The 22,387-nt window shown below is 41.5% G+C and overlaps 1 protein-coding gene across 3 annotated transcripts in view; it reads left to right on the forward strand.

The window, feature by feature from the left end:
• The window catches only part of arhgap32a (Rho GTPase activating protein 32a), a 34,133-nt gene extending 13,437 nt beyond the window's left edge, over window positions 1-20,696 (forward strand). The window contains exons 6-23 of one of the 3 annotated variants that reach the window (XM_088079048.1): window positions 4,485-4,571; window positions 4,676-4,813; window positions 5,425-5,517; window positions 6,725-6,847; window positions 7,019-7,096; window positions 9,208-9,289; window positions 9,403-9,552; window positions 11,685-11,787; window positions 12,886-13,030; window positions 13,421-13,503; window positions 13,892-13,999; window positions 14,166-14,311; window positions 14,387-14,600; window positions 16,066-16,214; window positions 16,434-16,508; window positions 16,596-17,006; window positions 17,130-17,267; window positions 17,443-20,696. In XM_088079048.1, the coding sequence (XP_087935174.1) occupies window positions 4,485-4,571; window positions 4,676-4,813; window positions 5,425-5,517; window positions 6,725-6,847; window positions 7,019-7,096; window positions 9,208-9,289; window positions 9,403-9,552; window positions 11,685-11,787; window positions 12,886-13,030; window positions 13,421-13,503; window positions 13,892-13,999; window positions 14,166-14,311; window positions 14,387-14,600; window positions 16,066-16,214; window positions 16,434-16,508; window positions 16,596-17,006; window positions 17,130-17,267; window positions 17,443-19,664 (4,545 nt within the window). In that variant the 3' untranslated portion in view covers window positions 19,665-20,696. Of the gene's footprint in view, window positions 1-3,148; window positions 3,331-4,484; window positions 4,572-4,675; window positions 4,814-5,424; window positions 5,518-6,724; window positions 6,848-7,018; window positions 7,097-9,207; window positions 9,290-9,402; window positions 9,553-11,684; window positions 11,788-12,885; window positions 13,031-13,420; window positions 13,504-13,891; window positions 14,000-14,165; window positions 14,312-14,386; window positions 14,601-16,065; window positions 16,215-16,433; window positions 16,509-16,595; window positions 17,268-17,442 lie in introns of those variants that run through there. The other 2 variants (XM_088079047.1, XM_088079046.1) reach the window with 2 other exon arrangements.
• Window positions 20,697-22,387: the final 1,691 nt, after the last annotated feature.

Here is a 22,387-nt window from a genome sequence, read left to right on the forward strand (position 1 = left end):
AGTTTAACTTAAGCACATGATGTCAACCAGTGAGTAAATGAGATGCAGCAGTTTCCTGGACAGACAGCTCAGTCTATCCAGGAATAGTAGATAATGACTCATGAGACAAAATAATTGGGGGTGTGGAAACATAATGGTTACAGTTGAATGTAGTTGGAGTTAACTGTTATATTTTACACTGTTTTCATGACATTATGTCAAAACTTTTGGGGGATTTTTTTTTAGCCATGCAGGCAGCACAGCTCCAAGGATGGCAATGTCGTTTTGTCTGTGTGTCAGTTAGTCCTCCATAGACTGAAATATCTCAGCAACTATTGGATAGGTTCCCATTAAAATTTGTTCAGACCTAGGCTCCAAAAGATGAATTTTTATCACTGTAATGATCCCCTGACTTTTTCCCGTAGCACCGTCATGAGGCTGACATCTTTGGTATAGAGTGAAATGTCTTTAATTTTGATGGATTGCCATGAAGTTTGGTTACAGATATTCATGTCCAGCTAAGGATGAATTGCATGAAGTTTTGATATTTCAAAATACTTGCAAAACGAATGGCATTCCCATCACACTCAGCTGTGCAATTGATTTGGCCTTATAGCCTAAGATGTATATTTAAGTATCTGATTACTCCTAATTAGCATCTTGCAAAACTATGAAGGCGATTTAGACTCGGTGGTGTAGATTCTTGGTCTTGTTTTTTTTTTTTTTAAATCTGTTAGTTGGACCATTAGCTGCTCAGACTTGATTTGAGAATTCTGTCTTATGGACCTAATTGTTATGGATATAATGACTCTCACCAGCCGACAAATGAGTTGGCCATACAATCTAGGAATTATTTTTAAGTATATGTTTATTGCTTATAAGCGACTGTTAGCTGCTAACATGCTAAACTAACAAGAAAATTAATTTATAACACATTTCATACGAAGGCAACCCAAAGTGCTTTACAATTTAGTCAAGTCAGAGTTCATTATAGGTCAATCACAAAGCATGCCCCAAAGAACTGAACGATAGTCATTTCAATTCAGTTTCAATTTCAGTTTGATCTATGAAGTCCATATCAAAAATCACAAGTAGCCTCACAGGGCTTTACAACACACCACACCCTTCTGTCCATGGACCCTCACTGTGGATAAGCAAAAAATCCCCCCAAAAAAACCCTTTTAAGGGGGAAAAATTGTAGAAACTTTAGGAAGAGCAACTGAGGAGGCAAACTTTTTTACTTTGATTCCTGCAGCTGCTCATATAAAGTATTTGCTGTTGCATGCAGTATGCACACATTCCAGACATACTGTACTACTTCATCATAACACGGCGCCCTGAACTTTGACCCTCATGCTCATATTGGCTATCCGTTCCCTTGGATATAAAATGAAGTGCAATTAGCAGAAGTCTTAAGAGACGGAGGTAACCCTAGAGATTCTAACATGTTATACTCAAGACAGTAAAATCATATCTGCATAATGTCTTTGTCATTGTTATATTAATTTTTTTTTGTTAATGGTTATCTTTATGATTGTTTTGTTTACTACTTTGTTTACTTTTCTATCTACATCAGTCACTTGAATACACTGCCATCTGTCATTGTGGCTTCTGACAGCTGTTACTGAGCTGTCAAGCCGTCAGCTGTTTGGTTTAGTAGCTCTGTGACATGTCTTCCGCTGCACAGAGGATTGTGGGTCAGAATAGCCAGAAAAGCATGCTGACTTGCATACTGCAAAATGTGACCGGATGCAGTAGAACATCCTGGTATTTTAGGCATACTGCATTTGACATATTGGGACATACTAAACCTTTTTTTCTGGCATAGTAAATAGTTTGGTATTATTGGTCTTGGAGCTCACAGTACATCTGCTGGACATCAGCATGTTAGCATTGTCAATGTGAGTATTTTAGCATGCTGGCATTAGCATTTAGCTCCAAGCTTCCACATGTGCCAAAGCATAGCTCACAGTGCCACTAGCATGGTGTAGAGTCTTGAACCTATTTTTCATAAATACCTGCAAGTTGCGCTATCAGCTGCAAAGTCTTGATTTGAGTATCCTTTGTCATGGACTGAAGTTATTAATATGCATATGATGACTCCTAACAGCCAACAGATTTGAATTTTTAGTCAAAGAAGTGTGTCTGGAGCAGTGATGGGAGGCAGTGAAGCACTACTGCTCAGACTAGTTTGGAAGCGGCTGTGAACCGCCTGGTTAACCTCGGTGCAGTTCAGTTTGCTTGCCAGCAGAGTGCAGCAGTCGTCTCTCCACAAATACAAGCTGCTAGTGGAGCTCAATGCAAAAAGAGTGCATGAGCAGTGCATGCATGCTGTGGGGGCTGAATCTCTACATGTAGCGTTAATGGACTACAGAGCGGCTGGGCTGGATGGGACTTAAATCCCAGGACGCTCTCCCTCTGTTGGGTAAACGTCCTGCTTTGGTTACCATGACTGTGCGGGCTCCATCAGCAGAGTGGAGGCAAGTGAAGCAGCACAACAGTTTCAGTGACCTTGAAAAAGCTCCACAGGGACAAGGAAAGCCGAACTGAGCTGGAAGATAAATATCAGTCCTGGAAGACACTGTGCACTCTGACAAACATACAGGTGGACGCATGCCACTGTGCAAACTGATTTATTTCTACTTCTTTGTGTGATTTTTGATCATTTTTCTTACTTAATCTGACAGATGAGTCTTTGTTCTTGCTGTATGTCCCATGATGCATTTGTGTGCCTCTGTAGTCACAGACTGTAGTGGCAGGGAGGGAGGGTGCTGATCAGGTCTCATGTATCCTAATCACAGAATAGCACAAGGACAGCAGACTGCCTCTGTCTGCAGCCTTGCGTACTGATTCCTCCCCAGATTAGCTCCAGTCTTGCCTTGAGAGTGCAATGAATGAGAATTGTTTTGAAATGAAGAAGGGTCGTCTATCTGTCGTGTGCAGCTTTGCCTCTGTATGATGAATGAGTGTGTGCATTTATGTGAGCCCGTTTACTGGCAAACCTCCCCTTTGTCACTGGAGAAAGGAGAGTGCTTGAGAGAGGGGGGGAGGGCGACGGAGGCAGGAGAGGGAGGAGGGGGAAGAGATGGAAAGAGGGAGGGGGGGTAAGACACACAGTGGGAAGCATCCTCTTTTCATATTTTCTACTTTGAATGGAGCAGTGAGCGCATGGTGATCCAAAGCCCTGTGAATGAGCATTTTTACGTGAGGCGGCAGGGGAGTAAGGAGCGGCGTTTAAACTCTGCCCCTCAGCCAGGATTTGGGTTGTTGGAGGAGCTTTGACTGCGGCTGCACACAAAGGGAGCCACTTCCTCCAGCTGCGGATGGATATCTGAGATGCATTAGTGGCAGGTAACCTGAGTGTGTGCATGTTTTGTATAAATTTGAGCTTTTGCTGCCAGATTTTGCAAATAAATGTCATAATGCAGGTATGTCTCTGCACAAATGGTGGAAGTCTGAGCTGTGTTGGCACGTTTTGTTTTGAAGTGGAGAGGGGGAGTGTAGGTGTGAGCATCATAGAGGAAGTGATGCTCAGGTATGCCTCCAGTGTAAACAATTCTTGTTTTATTACCTATTTTTGAATTTTTATCAAGCTTGTTTGTTGTTGCATCAAAAATAGATCTTTGATTGTATGCAATTCTTTGTATGCATTTGCTTCCCTTATGCATTTGGCCTCCTGACCTCCATCAGTGTAATTCAGATGCGTACTTTAGGCTTTTATTTCAAACAAACCCTCGCCCTTCCATCATGACTTATTCAAGAACATATCTCTCATTCTGTGTCCTTTGTCAGTCTGGTTTGCTGTATTACTGTTAAGCAGTAACTAGGTCGCTGTGTGTTGTGTAACAGTGCATCTGGATGAGTTGCTAACAGTTATAAATAACCAGAACTTCCCTCGGCTTCGAGGCCTTTGAAGTCTCTTCTACAGTAATGTCGATCAATGTATTCCCAAAATCCTGCAAGCCTTTGATCTCCTCATTTTTGGGGCATATAGAATATTTGCGAGGAGGAAGATGAAGAATAAGCATGTGCTAAATCCACACCACCTACGAGCACTCATGTCTGAGCAGTTTATGTATTATATATGTTGCACTGCAGGATTTATGGTGAAGTGAGAATATGAATCAGCGCTGTGTTGGTGGCGGAGGAAAGCAGAGAAATGCTGCACATATTTCCCAATTTATTAAGTGAGCTGTCAAATACATAGACTCTGAATTTCTAAAGTTAATATTTCAATAAAAATCCTTCTAAAAATGTTAACATGCATGCTTTTTTCCATGTATTACTTCCTGTAGTTCTTTGTTACTGATGTTTTTTGAAGGTTTTTTCACTACAACTCACCGCTCAATATAAAAGTGGTTTTACTATTTAATGGAAAAATGGGGTTTGGACGTGGTGTTCTTCTTGTATACCAGGTCACATACAGAGAGGTTGTTGTATTACACGCATCCATTATTTAGAATGTTTCAATATTAGCTCTTCTGACTCTTTTTTTTCCCTTATAGTTGGCCTTCGCAGAGGGGCAGAGTGAAGGACCGAAGCCTGGTCTGGACTCCAAAGAGCTGGTCTTTCTGGTCCAGATCACTTGCCAGGTAAAATTATTTGGTACATTCAGAAAACACACTACATAATATCTCACATTACATTATTGCGATTATTTTCCACAGTTTTATGAAAGCTTTTTTCTCTTCCTCAGGGTCGAAACTGGCTGGTAAAGAGATCCTACGAAGACTTCCGGGTGCTCGACAAACACCTGCACTTGTGTATCTATGACCGCCGTTACTCTCAGCTCACCGAGCTGCCACGATACGACACATTAAAGGACACTGTTGAGGTACCACAGAGCTACGACTTTGATCTGTGACAGTTAGGACTCGTATGCCCTTTTTACACGGAGATCGTGTGAGAGGACGGCTACGAAGTACCAGCATTACGCAGCCCTTGCTTTTTTATACACAACTGAACAATGCAGGCATCATGCTGTTCCAGTGTGTGATTTTCAGATAGCACGCTGGTGTTCAAGAAAGGCACATAACAGGTGTGACATCAGCTCAGGCCTGTTGTGTGACACATGACATATGCAGCGGCATCACTCCACTCTTGGCAGTTGTTTGCACACATAACATGTCGTCAAAACATATCCATTTCATTCATGGTCTTGTCCTGCCGATTGTCCCTTTGAGACAGATGTCCATGCTGTTACTACCTCCGCTGCCAGCTTAAAGGCGAGAAAACTCTGTTTCCCTATTCGGCAATCCTTTTAAGGAGAACAGCGGGTCAGAATAGCGGCATAAAACTGCTGCATTGAACAGGCAGTGTGAAGGGGACTATAGATTAGTAAAGAAGTTTCAATAATATTTAGGATTCATCTGGTAATGAAATAGTCTGTTCTGTTGCATGTTGTCAGACTTTACTAAATATTGAAAATCTTTTGTCTCCTCTCAGTCTGTGACCAAGATGCTGGCGACCTACCTGTCACGCTTCTCTGCCATCGCTGACAACAAGATAAACTGTGGTCCAGTGCTAACATGGATGGAGGTAATATCTTCTTATCAGCTGTTTGCTCATTTCTCCTATCAGTTATTCACTCTGTGGAAATGACCCCATTAAGTGAATTCAATATTTAATATTCACTATTAATGTTTAAGTAGTTAAGTTAAAGGAACAGTCAGGCATTTATTGGAAATAACAGTTGATTGTTCAGAAAAAAATGATTTAAAAAAAAAGTGTATTACTTTGTGGTGTATTGTTGTGTAATGTTTATTTGTGTGCTTTTTAAATAATAAGGTATAGGAGATGGAAATAGATATAGTTTTATTGATACCAGAGCCATAATCAATTCTGCTTATCACTCTGGTTCTTTATCAATTCCAGTTTTGATTTCTGATCTATTTCTTTGTGGAAAATAAGTTGGCTTACAGGTATTCAGCATGACTGTATAATGGTCGTGGTGCTTGTGCATGGAGTGTCATATACATGGCACTTCTTGAATTTAATACCGTATTGCATAGAAAGATGTTTCAGCATATTAGTGGTGTTTCCATCATTGCTTGAAGTTATTATTTTACAGATATTACAAGCAGCACTTTTGGCATCTTTTTTTGTGAAATGAAGCAGCACTTGAGCCTGTTGTTCTCTACCATGACTCCTTTTTGATGCATGTTTCCATCAGCGTAGATGCATGAGCCTTACATCATTGTTTTGCAATGTGCAACGGTCAGAGAAACATACTGACATAATATAGTAATAGGAATAATAGGAATGAATAAACTCAGGCATACAGTTCCGATAGATCGGACAATTTGCAACCAATTCTCAGTTCGCATCTCTAATTTATTTTACATATTTATTGAAAAGGATCCTCATTAGCTGATGCCAATGACACCACTTAATCTTCCCGAGTCCAACATTCATTACATTATATTCATATCAACATATCATGTGCACAGGTATGTGTGTAAGATACATTAAATTAATCACAAAAGACACTGTGTATAACTTTACATCTGCTCACATAGTTCCTGCCCTTTTTGTTTAGGAAATAAACTAATTGATAATGTTTAGAAAACCATGCCACAGTAACATATTGTATTACTGCTCATGTTAGGAAAAGCATAATCACTTGTCCTCCTCTGTCATTTTAAATAAATCAACAGCTGCTGCTTGTAGTCTTTGAGCTGAGCTTGGCCGATGTGTCTAACTTTAGACAAGAAATATCTTGACTAACATTATTTTCCTCTCCCAGATCGACAACAAGGGGAATCATCTGCTGGTGTCTGAAGAAGCTTCCATCAACGTCCCTGCCATCGCTGCTGCCCACGTCACCAAACGCTACACGGCCCAGGCCACAGACGAGTTGACCTTTGAGGTGACCTCTGTTACACAATCTCACACGAATCAATCATTTTTTCATCTTTGCGCAGAATGACTTTCACTGGATGTTTTGCATATGTGTATCTCTGATCCCATCATAATGCTTTTTTAATGAGCTCAGCTGCGATCAGACTTTATTCTAACCATCTCACTGTCTGTGACCCAGGTGGGGGACATTGTGTCAGTGATAGACATGCCTCCCAAAGAAGACACAGGCTGGTGGAGAGGGAAGCACGGCTTTCAGGTTAATGATCTCCTGTGCTTCATTCACATTGATGACTAACAGAGAACAATGAAAGAACAACTTGTCTTCTTTTTCGCTTATGACAAAGAAGCGATTTCAGTCACAGCGAAACCGCCGTCATAGCGTCTTAAGCTTCAGTTATGTGACGCATTTCCAAGTAAATCAGTGTGTGTGTGGATGAGCGGGATTTAAGACTAATCCTATAGGTTTAATTGAAACGCTCAAAAGTGGGCAAATACACCGTCCAGCTGTAGACAGAAACAGAGCTAAGGATCTCATCACATGTCATTAGTCCAGGAGGAGGAGGAGGAGGAATAGATTAGAGCTCAACCACATTATTTGAAAATGTAAACAAAGTTTCTGTCAGCTAAAATCTAAACCCACACCTCCTGCCAAGATATTTCTCTGCTAGCTAACAATGTCAGTTAAATCACGATGTAATATTATATAGATTTTCTTCAGACAACAATACAATATTTGCTGATATCGCAAAGTCTGCCGCAATACGATTTCAGTTGGAGGGTCCTGCTATCGATATAAGTTGATATAATGTGCAAATTTAACACAATCGGTTACAGAAGAAGCTGCCACTATTTTATTCCTTTTTTCTCATTTTTGCCATAAAGATCAAAACAACACATAACAGTTCAGTCATGAAAAAGCTGGAAAAGTCATGGAATTAGTAAAAATCATTGAAAGTCATGGATTTTTTTGTGTGTAATAAAATTAATTGTTATAGTAATCTTTTGTGGATAACCTTCCACATAATGTAACACATCAGACATCTGACATCTGACTTGGCAGCACAGTATATCATTTCACCATTGACATTGCATTGTATTGAATGATGTGAAATATCAAATGACGGGATTTAAAAAAAAAAAAAATGCTGCGAGATAGAGATACCCACAGTTCTAATTTAATATGACACATACCGCCCAAGCTTTCCTCTTTAAGGTCACAGGTAATTAGCATATATGATGAAGTGTGGCAGCATTTGTTATGGAAAGCAAGACTCTCCTGTATGCGTGTGTGTGGAAAAGTACCATAAAGAGGCTGGCAGGTGCCACAGACACGAACAAGCACATGCAAGTTTTGAAATTTTTTTCTATGAAAATGTGTGGGCTTCCTGACATAAATAATTGTATGTATGTATAAGTATGTAGCTCCAGAGCACTCAGGTGAGGTCTGCGCTTTATAAAAAGGGAACAACTTGGTGCCAGACCATAAGCAGCAGCCATTCAAGAAACACAGCACCAAAAAACACAAATTTAGTGAAGACAGAGATCTGGAGGGTTGGGTGTTGGCTTTTACTCTCACTTTTGCTTTAAATATGATAATATGGATTGATGTTTTCACTTTAAATCGATGAGATTGGATTGTTGATCACTGGTATTTTGATCCACATCGATGTATCACTACACCTGTACAGCTAATGGCCTAGTGCTGTTAGATGTAATGGGCATGATGGGCAGGGTTAGCTTGTTGTCCCAAATCAGATTTGATTGGATATTTGTAACTGCTCCTGATACTAAGTTATTTTTCAGTTTTATAGGAAGAGGAAAGAATTTTTTATAATTCATTTATTTATTTTTAAATAGAAAATACTCAAATATGTAGCAAAAAATAAATGAATAATCAACACAAGAATCACAGGAGTGGAACTTGGAAATTGCATCATTTATTTTATTTCATTTTATCTTTAAGTAAAACATTTCTTCATCCAAATTACATTTTGGAGTCTGGGGAATTTATACTGAGAGATAAAGACACATCGCCTGGTTTCATATTTGCTTATATAAAGATTATTATTATTATATATTATTTTTATTATTTAAGTTGTTTAAAAAAATCCCAATAGCAGAAAGAAGCTTGTTTGTCATTGCAGATGGTACTTCCTGAGATGTTTTGAACAATTAGAATGCAAACCAGCTATTTTCAGCCTGAGGCAGCTTGTATCCTCATGCTTACTGACCTATTTCTACACCTTCACCCCGCTGCAGACTGCCACAGCACTAAACACCCCCAGAGGTCCTTTTGAACTTACAAGTGTATCACCCGCTCTGTCTTTCTCGTCTTTACGCCGCTCATCCTCTCCTCTCTACCTGCAGGTTGGTTTCTTCCCCTGCGACTGTGTTGAGCTGATAAATGACAAGATCCCCCCCAGTGTTCAAAGCTCGGTGCCAAAACCAGGTACTCCTCAATGTGTCTGTCCTTCTGCTTGATGATTTATTTAACACTTGCTCCCAGGATGCCAGACGGATTGATTTAAAGTGGCTGCTGTGTGTGTGTGTCATGTTAATCAGTGTGTAAGAAGCATGGGAAGCTGGTAACATTCCTGAGGACTTTTATGAAGTCCCGACCCCCACCTCAGAAGCTGCGGCAGCGCGGCATCCTCAGAGAGAGAGTGTTTGGCTGTGACCTGGGGGAACATCTCCACAACTCAGGACATGAGGGTAAATTATTCCTACAATGGCTTCTTTTCTCCGCCGTATAATTCCGACCTGCTGGCAGTTCACACAGAAATGTCTCACATTTTGAAATCGTAAATACCCTAAGAAGGGATTACCCAGTGAATCTGCTGCCTGTATAGGGGATTTGTGATACCTTTCTGTGATGTTGGATGTGTATTGAGTCATTGGTGTGAATAACCAGCCAGCAGGATGTGGTTCTGCATTGATTCTTGTAGATTTGCCAAAAGCTGTTTTTTATTTTTATTTTTATTTTTTATTTTTGACAAGTTGTAATTCCTCCGGTGACAGAGGCAAAGCTGACATTAATATCAACCATTTATGTTATGTTAATTTATACATATTACTGGATTAAATTTACATGGGTACTTGCGACACATTGTCTCAGGTTGTATATGTCCATAGGCAGAGATTTTGGGGGGTCACACACGGGATACGTCCCCCTCAATATTTAGAACATGTACGTTTGTCCCCCTCCAATTAAAACATGACATAAGTAGACAGCTTTTATTTTTAGGAAATCAAAGACATACAACCAAAATTCAAGATTCAAGAATTCACTAGAATGCAGAAAATAACCATTTTACACTCAACAATTTCTGGCAGAGAATCCCCAAACCTCCCATTTCTGTTGTGTTTTTTGACATGTGTGTGTCTTTTGTATCATTCTGTGTGCCCTCTCTGAATTTGGACATTTTCGTTGGTCCCTGAACTCAGCGCAGGTGTAATTTCTCAGAAGTTCTTTTTTTCCACAGCAGCAGTTTGTCGAGTTTGAGTTGAGAAGTGGGGTGAATAATTGATCAGTCAGTCCGATCAGGGCTGATCAGACTGATGGATGAGAGGAGCAGCTTTTGCAGAGATGATGATTGAATGCAAACTTTTAGATCCTACACAATCTTTGGTTAAGTTTTAGTTTAACTGCATCTGGCGTTCTGCTGCTCCATCTGTGCCCAGAGTACATTCTGCGCTCCAACAGTGTGCTGCCATGAATAGATGAAAGATATATATGTCATAGTAGCACTCCTAATGAACTGTCCAGCTTCAGAAATAGAAAAATTAGTACATGGCAGCAAATATGTTAATTGTGGCAGGCTGCCACAAATAAATGAATGTGTGGGAAACCCTGATGTCACCCATTGTTGAAACGTGTGCTCTTGTAAGTATCTATGCCAGGCTGTAGCTACCATTTAGGACACTGAGGGGAACTCTCCCACTGTCTTGCAGGGTGACTTTGCCAGCCTCATCAGGCTTTTGGCTAGCATGGAAGGGTCACTGGCTTGATTTAGATCACCCGGGCCTTCCAGACTGTGAAAGCTGCCCCATGTGTTAATTCACTCTCCCATTTCCTAAAGCACACACCCACCCTGCACCGTTTGCATTTTGGTTTTGCACCATCAACACCTCCACAGTATACCTGACACATGTCCATGCTTGGCTTTTATTATGGACTTTGCTGTTCTCCATTGTTCATTTGCGTTAATCTTAGCTTAATAAATTAAGTTTGTTTTAATTAAATCTCTTGTGTGGACTCCCCTACTTGTCACATTGACTGAGTCAGTTTGTAACAAATTGCATAAATCCAGTATTTTCTAGTCTAGATAATTTAGATTATACTATTTTAAGAAGAAGAAAAAATTAAATAAAGGAATTTACAGAGCCCCTGGTGTCCCAAACGACACATTTTTTAACTTGTGACTTGAACTCATGATCTCAGTATTTGTTAAATATTAGCTAAGTTTGTTTTCTTGGCTTAGGTGTGTACGAGCTGGCGGTAATGAAATGTAATGAAATGGTTATAATTTGGGGTTAAGCGTTATTGGAAAAAAAGTTTATTTAACGGAAAACAATTTACGTAGAAGAAATGCTTGTCATTAATCATCTCATGACCCCTCAGGTTTATCTTGCGACCCTAGGCAAGGAACAACTGCTGCACACATAATTGATTTTGTTCTCTGAACATGTTTGAGCCAAATTGAAATAGTAGAGATTACACATAGGTTGTTGTATTGTGACATTTGCCAAATGCAAAGTGGAACCCCCTATCTTAATGGGAGTGATCGCAGAGCTACATCTTGAGCATGATTCAGCCTCTCGTGACCCTCTCCTTTCTCCTGTAGTCCCGCAGGTTGTTAAGAGCTGTGCTGACTTCATAGAGAAACATGGCGTTGTGGATGGTATCTACAGGCTGTCTGGGATCTCCTCCAACATCCAGAAACTGAGGTTTGTACCAATTTTGCTCATTATATGAATTCGATATGTGAGTAAAGTATGGCAAAATTATCAATAGAATAGCTGTAACTGAGCTCACTATCAACATTATGGACGTTGCTCTGCAGCTGTCGTTTCTGAGCTTCCTCTGAAATCTATCAAGTCCAATTTCATTCAAGCTGTGCAGCTTTGAATGGCTGTCATGATTGTCTCATCTATTCTGTGTCTGTCAGGGGGAATTCATTAAAAAAAAAAAAAAACTCACTAGTAGATAAATAGTGAAGACCATAATCATAATCTGATGCGGGTGTTGACAGCCAATTGGAAGAAATTTTTCTCACATGAATAACAAGTTGACTGTTGCCACATCACATCTAGGTGTTTAAGAAAATTGGAATTACCTGGATAGATAGATGGACAGACGGACTGACTTTATTGATCCCAAACTGAAGAAATTATCACTTTACAGCAGCAAGTTATTTAGCCATTGCACAGGAGCAGTGAAAACACAGCAATACACTTTCCACACTAGAAGAAAGAGAGATATATCAATAGAATGATAAAACCATAGCATGCTGTAAAAGTATGAGTATGCTGAGGTCTTATTTTGCTGTTGATGAGTATATTTTTTAGCTTCCATGCCTGTACATTTGGTTTATCAAAGATGCAAGCAAAGCAACATAGTGCATAAAATGAGCACAGCAGAAACGTCAGATAGCTCCTGTGTTTAACTCTTTATCTTTTAATTGTTGCAGTAATGGCTGAAAATCACACAGAAACAACTTTGCAGATTTCAAGTATCTCCACAGTTGAATTTAATTGCCAGCTGTTTACCCGCAAGTGATTGTTGTTGGTAGCAACAATTGAATTGTAACCCCTGTATCTATGCTTATCATAACACCAGATTCCTGCCAATACACAGCCAGAGTTAAGGGTATTTAAGGATCTTCTTCTTTACCTTTTACGTTTCACTGTTAAATTAAAACTAGAAATAGTCATATAAAAATAATGTTAAAATATACTGGGTTTTTTTTTGAGTTTTCATACTGACAGATGGGCAGTAGGATGAATCCCACTCTGTTCTATCTTTTTCTTTTGGTCTCTGTGTAGGCACGAGTTTGACTCAGAGCAGATTCCAGACCTGAGCAGGGACGTCTTCAGACAGGACATCCACTCAGTGGGTTCCCTCTGCAAGCTGTACTTCAGAGAGCTACCCAACCCTCTGCTCACCTACCAGCTCTACGACAGATTCTCAGTAAGGACCAAGCAGTGGAACTGGGGCAACGACTTACGCTGGGGATAAATATGGGGATGCAAACTGGCGTGATGGTTAAGCGCTGTGAGGGGAAAATGGCTGCAGAGGACACATATCCTGTTTCTTAGTGACGATCAAAGAAATGCAGAAACAATGCAAAATGTTCTGCTCAGTATAAGTGCAGCTCAAAAACGGGGTCACTGCATTTTGCTGAGCTCTCTAGGAACAGCAGGGGATGTGCACGCTAAAACAGAATAGCAGATTAAGTGAGCAGAAACACTGGCTGCTCTGGATATAGAAGGGGAAAAGAGAGTGGCACTGTTAAAGCAACTCCCTCTGCTGTGGTTATCAGCCTCGCAGTGATGTGCGCTTTATCCTCTGTCTTCACAGGAGGCCGTGTCTGCAGCCACAGATGAGGAGAGGCTGGTTAAAATCCACAATGTCATCCAGCAGCTGCCTCCTCCACACTACAGGTCAGCTCTAAAGCTCACTGCTGCGCTCTGGTGGCCTGATGTGGAAATGTTTGATTTCTGGAAAAGGGCATCAAAACAAACTTGATGCTTCAATATTAATGATGACCTTTTTTAGTGTTAAAATTAAATATTTTGACAGGCTAAACCAGGGTTCCTGAGGATCCTTAAAAATGTAAAAAGGCAAACAATAACAAAAGTCTTCCTAACACTAACTAGTTGATATTGGTAACATTTTTGTCTTAACCTTATATTTTTTAAAATTTTAAATTTAATTCCAAGTGGTGTGGAAAAAAAAGTCTTAAAAAGTCCAAAAATCCCACTTCCTTTAAGCTGTAGGAATCCTGTAAAAGTCTCCAAAATATTTGCCTATCTTGTTATCTTCCTACAGGACTCTGGAGTACCTCATGAGACACCTCTCCCATCTTGCCACCTTCAGTCCCATCACCAACATGCACACTAAAAACTTGGCCATCGTCTGGGCGCCTAACCTCCTCAGGTGACTCTTTGAACTATCAGTCCACGTTTATGGCCGCATTCAAACTGTCTAACTGGCACCGATAGCGCCAACATCGCCATTTCCTTTTCTGTGACAGTGAACTGGGGCATGTCTCCGTGGTCCAGAGCTGTGAAATAGGTTGTGCTGTTCTGTATCTGTGTTTCAGGTCCAGACAGATCGAGTCGGCCTGTTTTAGCGGCACGGCGGCGTTCATGGAGGTGCGTATCCAGTCAGTGGTGGTGGAGTTCATCCTGAACAACACTGAGGCTCTCTTCAGCACTAAACTCAATGCCATCATACGTGATAGCACAGGTAGGTGAAAACAGAAACATGTGGTGTCAAATCTGAGGTTAAAAATGTATCTCTAACTAACTCTGAATACCTCAGGTAACAATACCTTATCCAGACCCAAGTCCCTGCTGGTCTGCTCCCCATCCACAAAGCTACTGTCTCTTGAGGAGGCCCAGGCTCGCACTCAGGCACAGCTGGGCTCCCCAGCCACCACCCCCTGCCTCACCCACAGCGACTACATTGAGGTTGGGGAGGGACCTGGAGCGCTGCTTGGCAAGTTTCACACAGTCATCGAGCTTCCCATGGAGAGGTAGTTTCATGGACTGATGATCAGTCCTCCTTTTTATTGATTATATGAAATCTTCTGCTTCACAAGCACGAGTGAACATGTCATCATTTGTGATTGAGTTGTTCAGTTTTAATGAATTGTAGTGCAAGTGATTAGTCAGTTTTTGTAGTGCTTTAACAAAACAACTTTGGTGGTTTATTAATCATTAAAGGTCTAGTATGTTGGATTTTGGTGTCATCAGAAATGGTATATAATATTCATATTATGCTCTCCATAACTTAAAATCACCTGAAAAAAAAAAGGTTTGTTTTTTTACCTTACAATGAGCCGGTTTTGTCAACATAGGGTGCGGGTCCTCTTCCAGAGTCCACAATGCTGTTACGCTGTAGCACAACATGGACAAATCAAACACCGGCTCTAGGCAGGGCCATTTGCGTTTTCATATCGGCCACCGTAGTTCTACATGCTTTGCACACACGATGAGTCAGTTTTGCAGCCTCAACACTAGATGCCACTAAATGCAAGGTATTTATAGCACATTTCAGCAATAAGGCAATTCAGAGGGTTATATATAAACCATCAAAAGCACTGAGACACAGTGCAAAAGAAATATTATAGAGATATTTAATTACAATTAAAAATGCAAACAAATAAAGTACACTGAGGTATACAATATGAGAATTAAAGTAAAGTGTAAAAGGTAATAAAATGTTGATTTATTTAAAGGCTGTGACAAACGGAAAGGTCTTTGACCTTAACTTAGAAGAACTAGAGTAACAGTAGACTTACAGTTTTCTGGGAGTTTGTTCCACATATGTGGTGCAAAAAAAGTAGAAGCCGTTTCCTCATATTCAGTCTTGAATCTGGGGACATAAAGCAGACCTGTCTTAGCAGACCTGAGAGTTCTCAGTGGTTCATAGTGTAGCAGAAGGTCAAAAATATATTTGCGCCAATAATCAGTCAGTGCTTTTTAAACCAACAGAAGTATTTTGAAATGTATTCTCTGGGAAACAGGAAACCCGTGTAGAGACCTCAGAAATGGAGTGATTCCATTTTCTCTGTCTTGAGCAGCAGCGTTGAGAATCAGCTGCAGCTGTCTAGTCAATGTTTTAGGTTGGAGAGACATTTTACACTGTCAAATCTGCTGAATCTAGACCTTAAAGTCATTGTTTAAGTAAAACACATGCACCATACCAAACATGCTGGTTACAGTTTTTAAAATGTGTCAAATGTAAGGATTTGTTACATTTCTCTATTTCATATTATCAAAATTTAATTAGCTTTGCATTTTGGACTGTTGATCTGACAAAACAGCTAACAGTATTTCAAGATGTTACCTTAAAACCTGAGAGATTGTAATGGGAATTCTTCACAATTTTCTGACATTTTGTTCACTAAACAATCAGATTAAAAATATTTGCTGCTTGTATGATGTAACTGGCACATTTGTTAAATGAAAGTGAGTATTTTCTTTCTTGTTTTGTAGCGGCAAGCGGCCTCCTGTTAAGGCTAAGAAGTCTCCTGTGGGGAACTGGCTCTCCTTTTTCCACCTGGGCAAGTCCCACTCTGTGTCCAAACGTAAACTGAAGCGACACCCCAGCGAGCCTAACGAGATAAAGAGCATTGCACTGCCAGGTTGGATCACATCTGCTGTTTCACGCTTAGAAAACATAAATCTGTACCTGTTCCTTTCTGAAGCTTTGGTTTTAATGAAATAGATTTTTTTTTCTTCAGTTTCTCTATTTTTATATATAATATATAATTTTGTCACTTTGATGTGTTGAAATATTCTCCTATGAAGTGGTGATAATTCATTATTTGGAGGAGAATAATTTGCTGTGAAAAAATTTGCAGGTGGAAGAGGAGATAGCGGCACATTGCGCTCTACAAAAAGCGAGGAATCTCTCACCTCTTTGCACAATGTGGAAGGTAATAATTTATTAAAAACACGGTTCATATTATCTCAATTTCTGTGTTCCTCTGTCTAAATATGCATGGGTTTTTTCTCCATCTTAGGGGAACCTCCGAGTTACCGCCCCCGCAGACCTCGCTCTACCAGTGAGGCCATTTCTGGCGTCTGTAGAAATGACGTACGCAACCCCAGAAGTAAAGACGAACACAAAACACACCCACTGAACGGGAATCATAATGGTGCTGATCGTGTCCACACCGCAGCAAGCATTTCACCTCCACACCAGGAGGATGATCTTGATCTTTGCCCTCCAGCTGCAGGCATCTACAGTTTGGACTTTGACCCCATGTCTTTCCAGTGCAGCCCAGCAGCAGCAACGCCTGGGCTGCAACACAAAGATGGAAATAAATGGAGGAAGAGCGCAGGATGCTCTAGTGAATCAGAGCCCATCTCCTCCCCTAACAACAACATTAGCGGCTATCAGTCTCCAGACATTAGTCCTGTCCTCGCTAAAGGTGGGAAGAAGGTTACATCCAAGCTGCTGTCTCCTAAACTCAGGAAGAAATCTTTTAAGACGCAGGCAGATGTTCAGAATGCATCCGCCTCTCCTCCACCTCTTCCTTCTTCTTCCCCCCCAGAGGAGAAGTGCAAGGCTCTGCTGGCAGATGGAAAGGAGCCGAGGGTACCCTTCCCACACTGCAGCCCACTCAGCACAGCGAGCCAGGCGTCAGCCCTGACAGACCTCAGCCAGTCTGCACAGAACCTCCCCGATCCAGGTCAGTACCACTCCTCTTTGAAATCATGCATAATATTCATATAGTTAGCATCTATTTAAATAATAATGCACTCCGTAGTTTCTTATGAAAGCTTTTTTGTCTTTTCCCATCATGTCTTACCATAGCTTTGTTTGTCCTGTCATACTGTAGCGTTGTTTGTCTTATCCCTCCCCAGGAACAGATAGACTTATGAGTTCAGTGTCTGTTCTCCCTCCTCACCCTCCCTTGACGAGTGCTGCCCGCAAGTTGGCTCTGGCTCTAGCTGAATCTGCCCAGAAGGCCAGCAGTGGCTCCCAGAGAAGAAACAATGTCCCACCGCACCCTCACCAGAGACAAGAAGCTCCTCACGCCCAGGACAGACCGCCCCGGCCCTCTGTTCTCGATCTGAAAGTGTACCCTCAGGAGTACTGCGGTCCGCATGTTTCCCAGTGGCAAACATCAGCTCACAGCCCCGTGGAGAGCCACCGCTGCCCTCATCCTGTTCATTTCCTACCTGCGCACCTCGGCTCGGAGCCGTCGCAGGTCATCGACGGACAGGAAAGCATGTGCAATTTCACGCCTAATGTCAGCCCACTGGGGTCAGGGAGCTTGGATGAAGGCAGTGCAGAGCGGAGAGACTGCAGGGAGGACAGAGATGCCACACAAGCAGAGCCCACCTATCACAGTGTTGGCGTTTCAACACCCACCCAGCCTGTGTGCTCCGCTCAGAGCCCGTCAACTTCGCCTGTATATGTTAACACCGACTCTATCAATGTATTTAATTTCCGTGCTGTTCTGGCGGAGACCTCCATGCCTGCCTCAATCGAGGAGGTCATTCCACATCCATTACAGCCCTCCTCAACCCATCACTACAGCCCAGAGGAGGACAGACCTCTCGTTGAGGACGTCTACAGCAATCAGCATCATCGGCCGATTCCAACAGGACGAATGCCCGCACCTCACTGCCCACGGCCCAATGCTCTGCCACCTCACCTTTTGGGGCCAAAAAGCATATACAGGCAGTCCTCTGAGGGCCACTACAGCAGTTTAGGGTTAAGGCACCCTTTGTCTCCTCAATACAGACGTTACCACAGAGATGAGCACCTTATGAGTGGCTGCCACAGGCAACAAGGCCAGTGGCAGAGGTCAGACGATAGAATAATCGGACACCCGGCCATCCGGAGGGCTCGCTCCTTCCACGCCCCTCAGATTAGTCACTACGAGCTGGCGGAGACAGAAGTCTTGCCCCCTGACACCATGTTTTATGTCGAGCAGGCGTCGAGTCAGGAGGCGCCCTATCAGAGGCTGGTTCAGACCGGCATCCACCCCGCTCGTCCGCAGTTTGAGAGCGCACATGCTGAGTATCGTTACAGCCCCTATTCTGATTTGAACCCAGAAGATGGCTCCCATTATTATGTGGAGCCCTGCCAACAAAGCGGCATCCGACACAGTCAGTCTTACACCATGCGTTCTATGAGGGGACAATCAGATTACTACAACTACTCTCCTCATCGCGTCCCTCCTGTGAACAGGGAGCTTTACATTCAAAGCAGGGACACTGTCGTTTACGAGGCTAGAGATTCAGAAGTTTTTGAAAGAGTTGTGTACCAACCGGTCAAGCAGGAGAGCAAATCCAGGTGTCAAACTACAGCTGTGTCTCCCTACGAAAGTCCCATCTCACCGACTGAAACAAGAAACAGAGACATTGTGCACACAAGAAGCAAGTCAGACCCTGGAAACGCCTGTCTCCTTTCCGCCAACAGGACAGAAAGCCAAAATGTTGTGGTAGCTACATCCCCAACTTCCCCGAGATCACAGCAGGCAGACTCTGAGGCCACCAGGCAGCAGTACGGTCACCGCTCGAGTGCTGAGCTGGGACCATCCAGGCGGATACAGATCAAAGAGAGCTCCTCACAGCAACCACCGCTTCGAAAAGTCCCCTCACTTCCAGAGAGGGGCTGTCCTAACCTCAAGAGCATCGAGCACAACAACAGGAGCCACGCGCGAGGTCACGACCAGGATCGATTCATGATGACCAACGCTGTCAACAGCTACTCCGGTGTTGCAAAACCCGGCATCCTCAGGAGGCCGGGGAGGTCGCAGAGCACCAGAGAAAATCGCCACTACTATCATTACCATGCCAAATCCCCTCAGGATCCCGAACATCTGGGATCTTTTTCCACTCAGCCTAACAGAAGGACTCAGAGCACTAAAGTCAGGCCCACACAATATGATCACAAGGAGGGGTATTACGCAGCGCCCAGACCCAAACCCACAAGATCTGTTAAAGCCGTGGCCGGATATTTGCCCGGCCAGGGCTGCATGTCTCCCCGCGGGCACAGACTGCTGTCCAAGGCTCTGGGTCACGAGGCTTTTTATCATGCTGCACTGAGATCAGAGGCCGGTGTCTACGACTGATTCTGACCACTGGTTTTGTCCAGTGGTCACTGGTTTTGTCCACATCGGGGGCCAAAGGAGAACAGCACTTTATCCTCTGCCAGACCAACAGACTGTTGTGTTGAAAGTGTGTTTGTTTTAACCATCAGGAGCTGCTAAAAAGTGTGAAGTGAGGTTGCTGCTGGGGATCATACTGTCGCCATCACTGGTAATTTCATATTTTTGCTTTTGAGGGAGCTCAAAGGGAACAAGTGTGCAGATATTGTCTTAACTTTATTTGAACTATGAGAGGCATGCTTGAGAAAATGATGGCTTATATATTTTATTTAATGTCTAAACAACAAGAGATGCCAAGCTAAACTGGTTTTATTAATATGATTTCACTATAGGAATGTGTATAAAATAACCTTCATTTTAAATGTATTATATTTGTATAAATAACACACCGCTAACATGTGGCCAATGTACTGTACATTTTATTTTCTATTCTAGTCTGCTCAGACTTCAACAAGCACTTTTGAGGATAACTGTGTATGAAACACATTGTCTTAACGTGGTGTACGTACATGAAGCCTCTTGATATACAGTATATATTTTTTTCTGTAAGAAACAGCTTGCTCTGAATCATCGTTAAATACTAAATTAGCACTTTCGGGGGGTAAAATGGAAGATAACCTCAAAGTTTCTAACTTTTTTTCTCTTTATCACACATTGTATAATGCAAACTTAAAATAACAATGCGTGCTATGATTTCTGTTAAGCTCAAAGCTACCATGGTGAAATATGCTACTTATTCAGTAAATGCAAATTAGCTCCTTCAGTTAGGTGAAAAGGTGTATTTTGTATGGCATTGTGGTTTTGTCACAACAATGAACATTTCTTTCCTCTTTTAGGGAACTTTTAACAATGTGGTGTTTTACATGAAATATGATGTTGTTTTATTCATTAAAGAAGCTGTTTCAAATCCAAACATGTAGACAAAAATATTCTGTTAAGACATGTTAAATGCGTTATTTTAGTGAGTCTTAAAAAATAAAGAAATATTATCAATGATTATAGTTTGTTGAACTCTTATGTCATAGCCATATGTAAGATAAAATAGGAGATGTATACGTTTACCTTTTTTGTTATCACCCCTTAAAAGAGAAGCCTACTTGACCTGCTAACTCTAACTCAGACTTTAGATGGACATTTGAAAAAGTAAGACCAATACAGATGCAGCGGAACCACAGATAATGATTTAATGCCATGTATTTTTCTTTCTTGTCAAAACCTGGCGCCTACATTTACCATGATGCAGCTCGACTGCCAGTAAATTTAGAGATTCAAGTGTGCCAAGTTAGTGGAGCTAACGTAGCCTCAAAGTATTTTCCTCCTGTAAAAATGTGCTCCCCTCCATAGGGTTAGGGATAAAGTTTGGTTCATGGGGAAAACATATCAATGGGGAAAACAGTCTTCGACACAACACTGGCTTCAAATTGTGGCTCAAACATGTATCAGTCAAAAAAAAAAAAATACCTTCAAAATGGTCGTCTTCTTCCTCCAATTCATCCCTCTCTGATTTGGCGGTAAAACCTACAGACGTAGGGGACGGTGGAGGCAACAAGTCCTCTACAACAGAGAGCATGCTGTCCTCATGGCTGTTCTCCATGTTGGGCTAGTTGCTACAGTCAATCTGAAATTTGACGTGGGGTTTAATGCACATTCAGTGCTGGTGGCTAAAATGCCAGTCAATATCCATCACAAGTCCCTCCCTTGCTTACTGTTTTTACAGGAAAAGCAAAGATATGAGAAATAAGATAGCATTTTGCTAGATGTTTCCATGGTTGTAGTCGGAGAACGTTGGTGGTGGGGCAACGAGCATTCCTATGAAGTTCAGTGGTGGATGAAGCCAGATAAGTTCCACTTCCTGCATATAAATTTAATCTGATCTTCTGAACTGTGGGGCCCATAGAGCAAGTGCTATGCCCCCCAAGGTGAATAACTTACAGTTGAGCCCTCTGCTGACTTGAATGGGGTTAAAATGATTTAATCATGCAGCTCTTCTAGACTTTCAATTGTTATCAAATTACATAGATCATTTTATGGGGGTTTTAACTGCTAATTTACAAATGTATCTTTCACAATTTAAGTCTATAGGAAATATTAAAGTTGTAATTCCTCTTCATTTTCTGAATCCCTAAAGGCCCCCCTATATCTGAGTGAAAAAAAAAAGCCTATTGCATCATCTCGAATATTTGTTTAAACTTGTTTCCCAGGTTGCAACTCAAACACTTTGGGACTTTAAATAAAGGTAAAAAAAAAAAAAAATACTTGTGGTAATCGGATGGTTAGAAGAGTCTATGAAAATTCAGATAATACAGACAGAACAACTGTAAATATTTTTAAAATCTCTTGTGGCTTAATTATCACTGGTAATCCTTGTGTAGACTTAACATTCTGTGCACTCTTTTACCTTCAGAGAAAATGATGGTGACCTCTGTTTTACCTCCAGTGTATGCTAATAACTTAGTTGAGTTGACTATAAACAGTGTCTTTCTTTCTGAGATTTTTAGATTTTTGGAGGCCTTAAAGAACAAAACTATGTGGGATTCCACAAATTTAAAAAAAAGATTAATTAAAATCTTTCTCTTCCTATTGATTAGCTTGTTACCTGACCTCCAGGTTGGGAGCTATTATTTTAATCAGAGTCCATGCAGTCCCAAAGTGGCTCCTACTCACCACTAGGTGGCACTGTAGCACTG

Source organism: Plectropomus leopardus, chromosome 6 (genome assembly GCF_026936395.1).
Source record: "Plectropomus leopardus strain MGB_pleo_1.0 chromosome 6, ASM2693639v1, whole genome shotgun sequence".
In the NCBI taxonomy this organism is placed as follows: Eukaryota; Metazoa; Chordata; class Actinopteri; order Perciformes; family Serranidae; genus Plectropomus; species Plectropomus leopardus.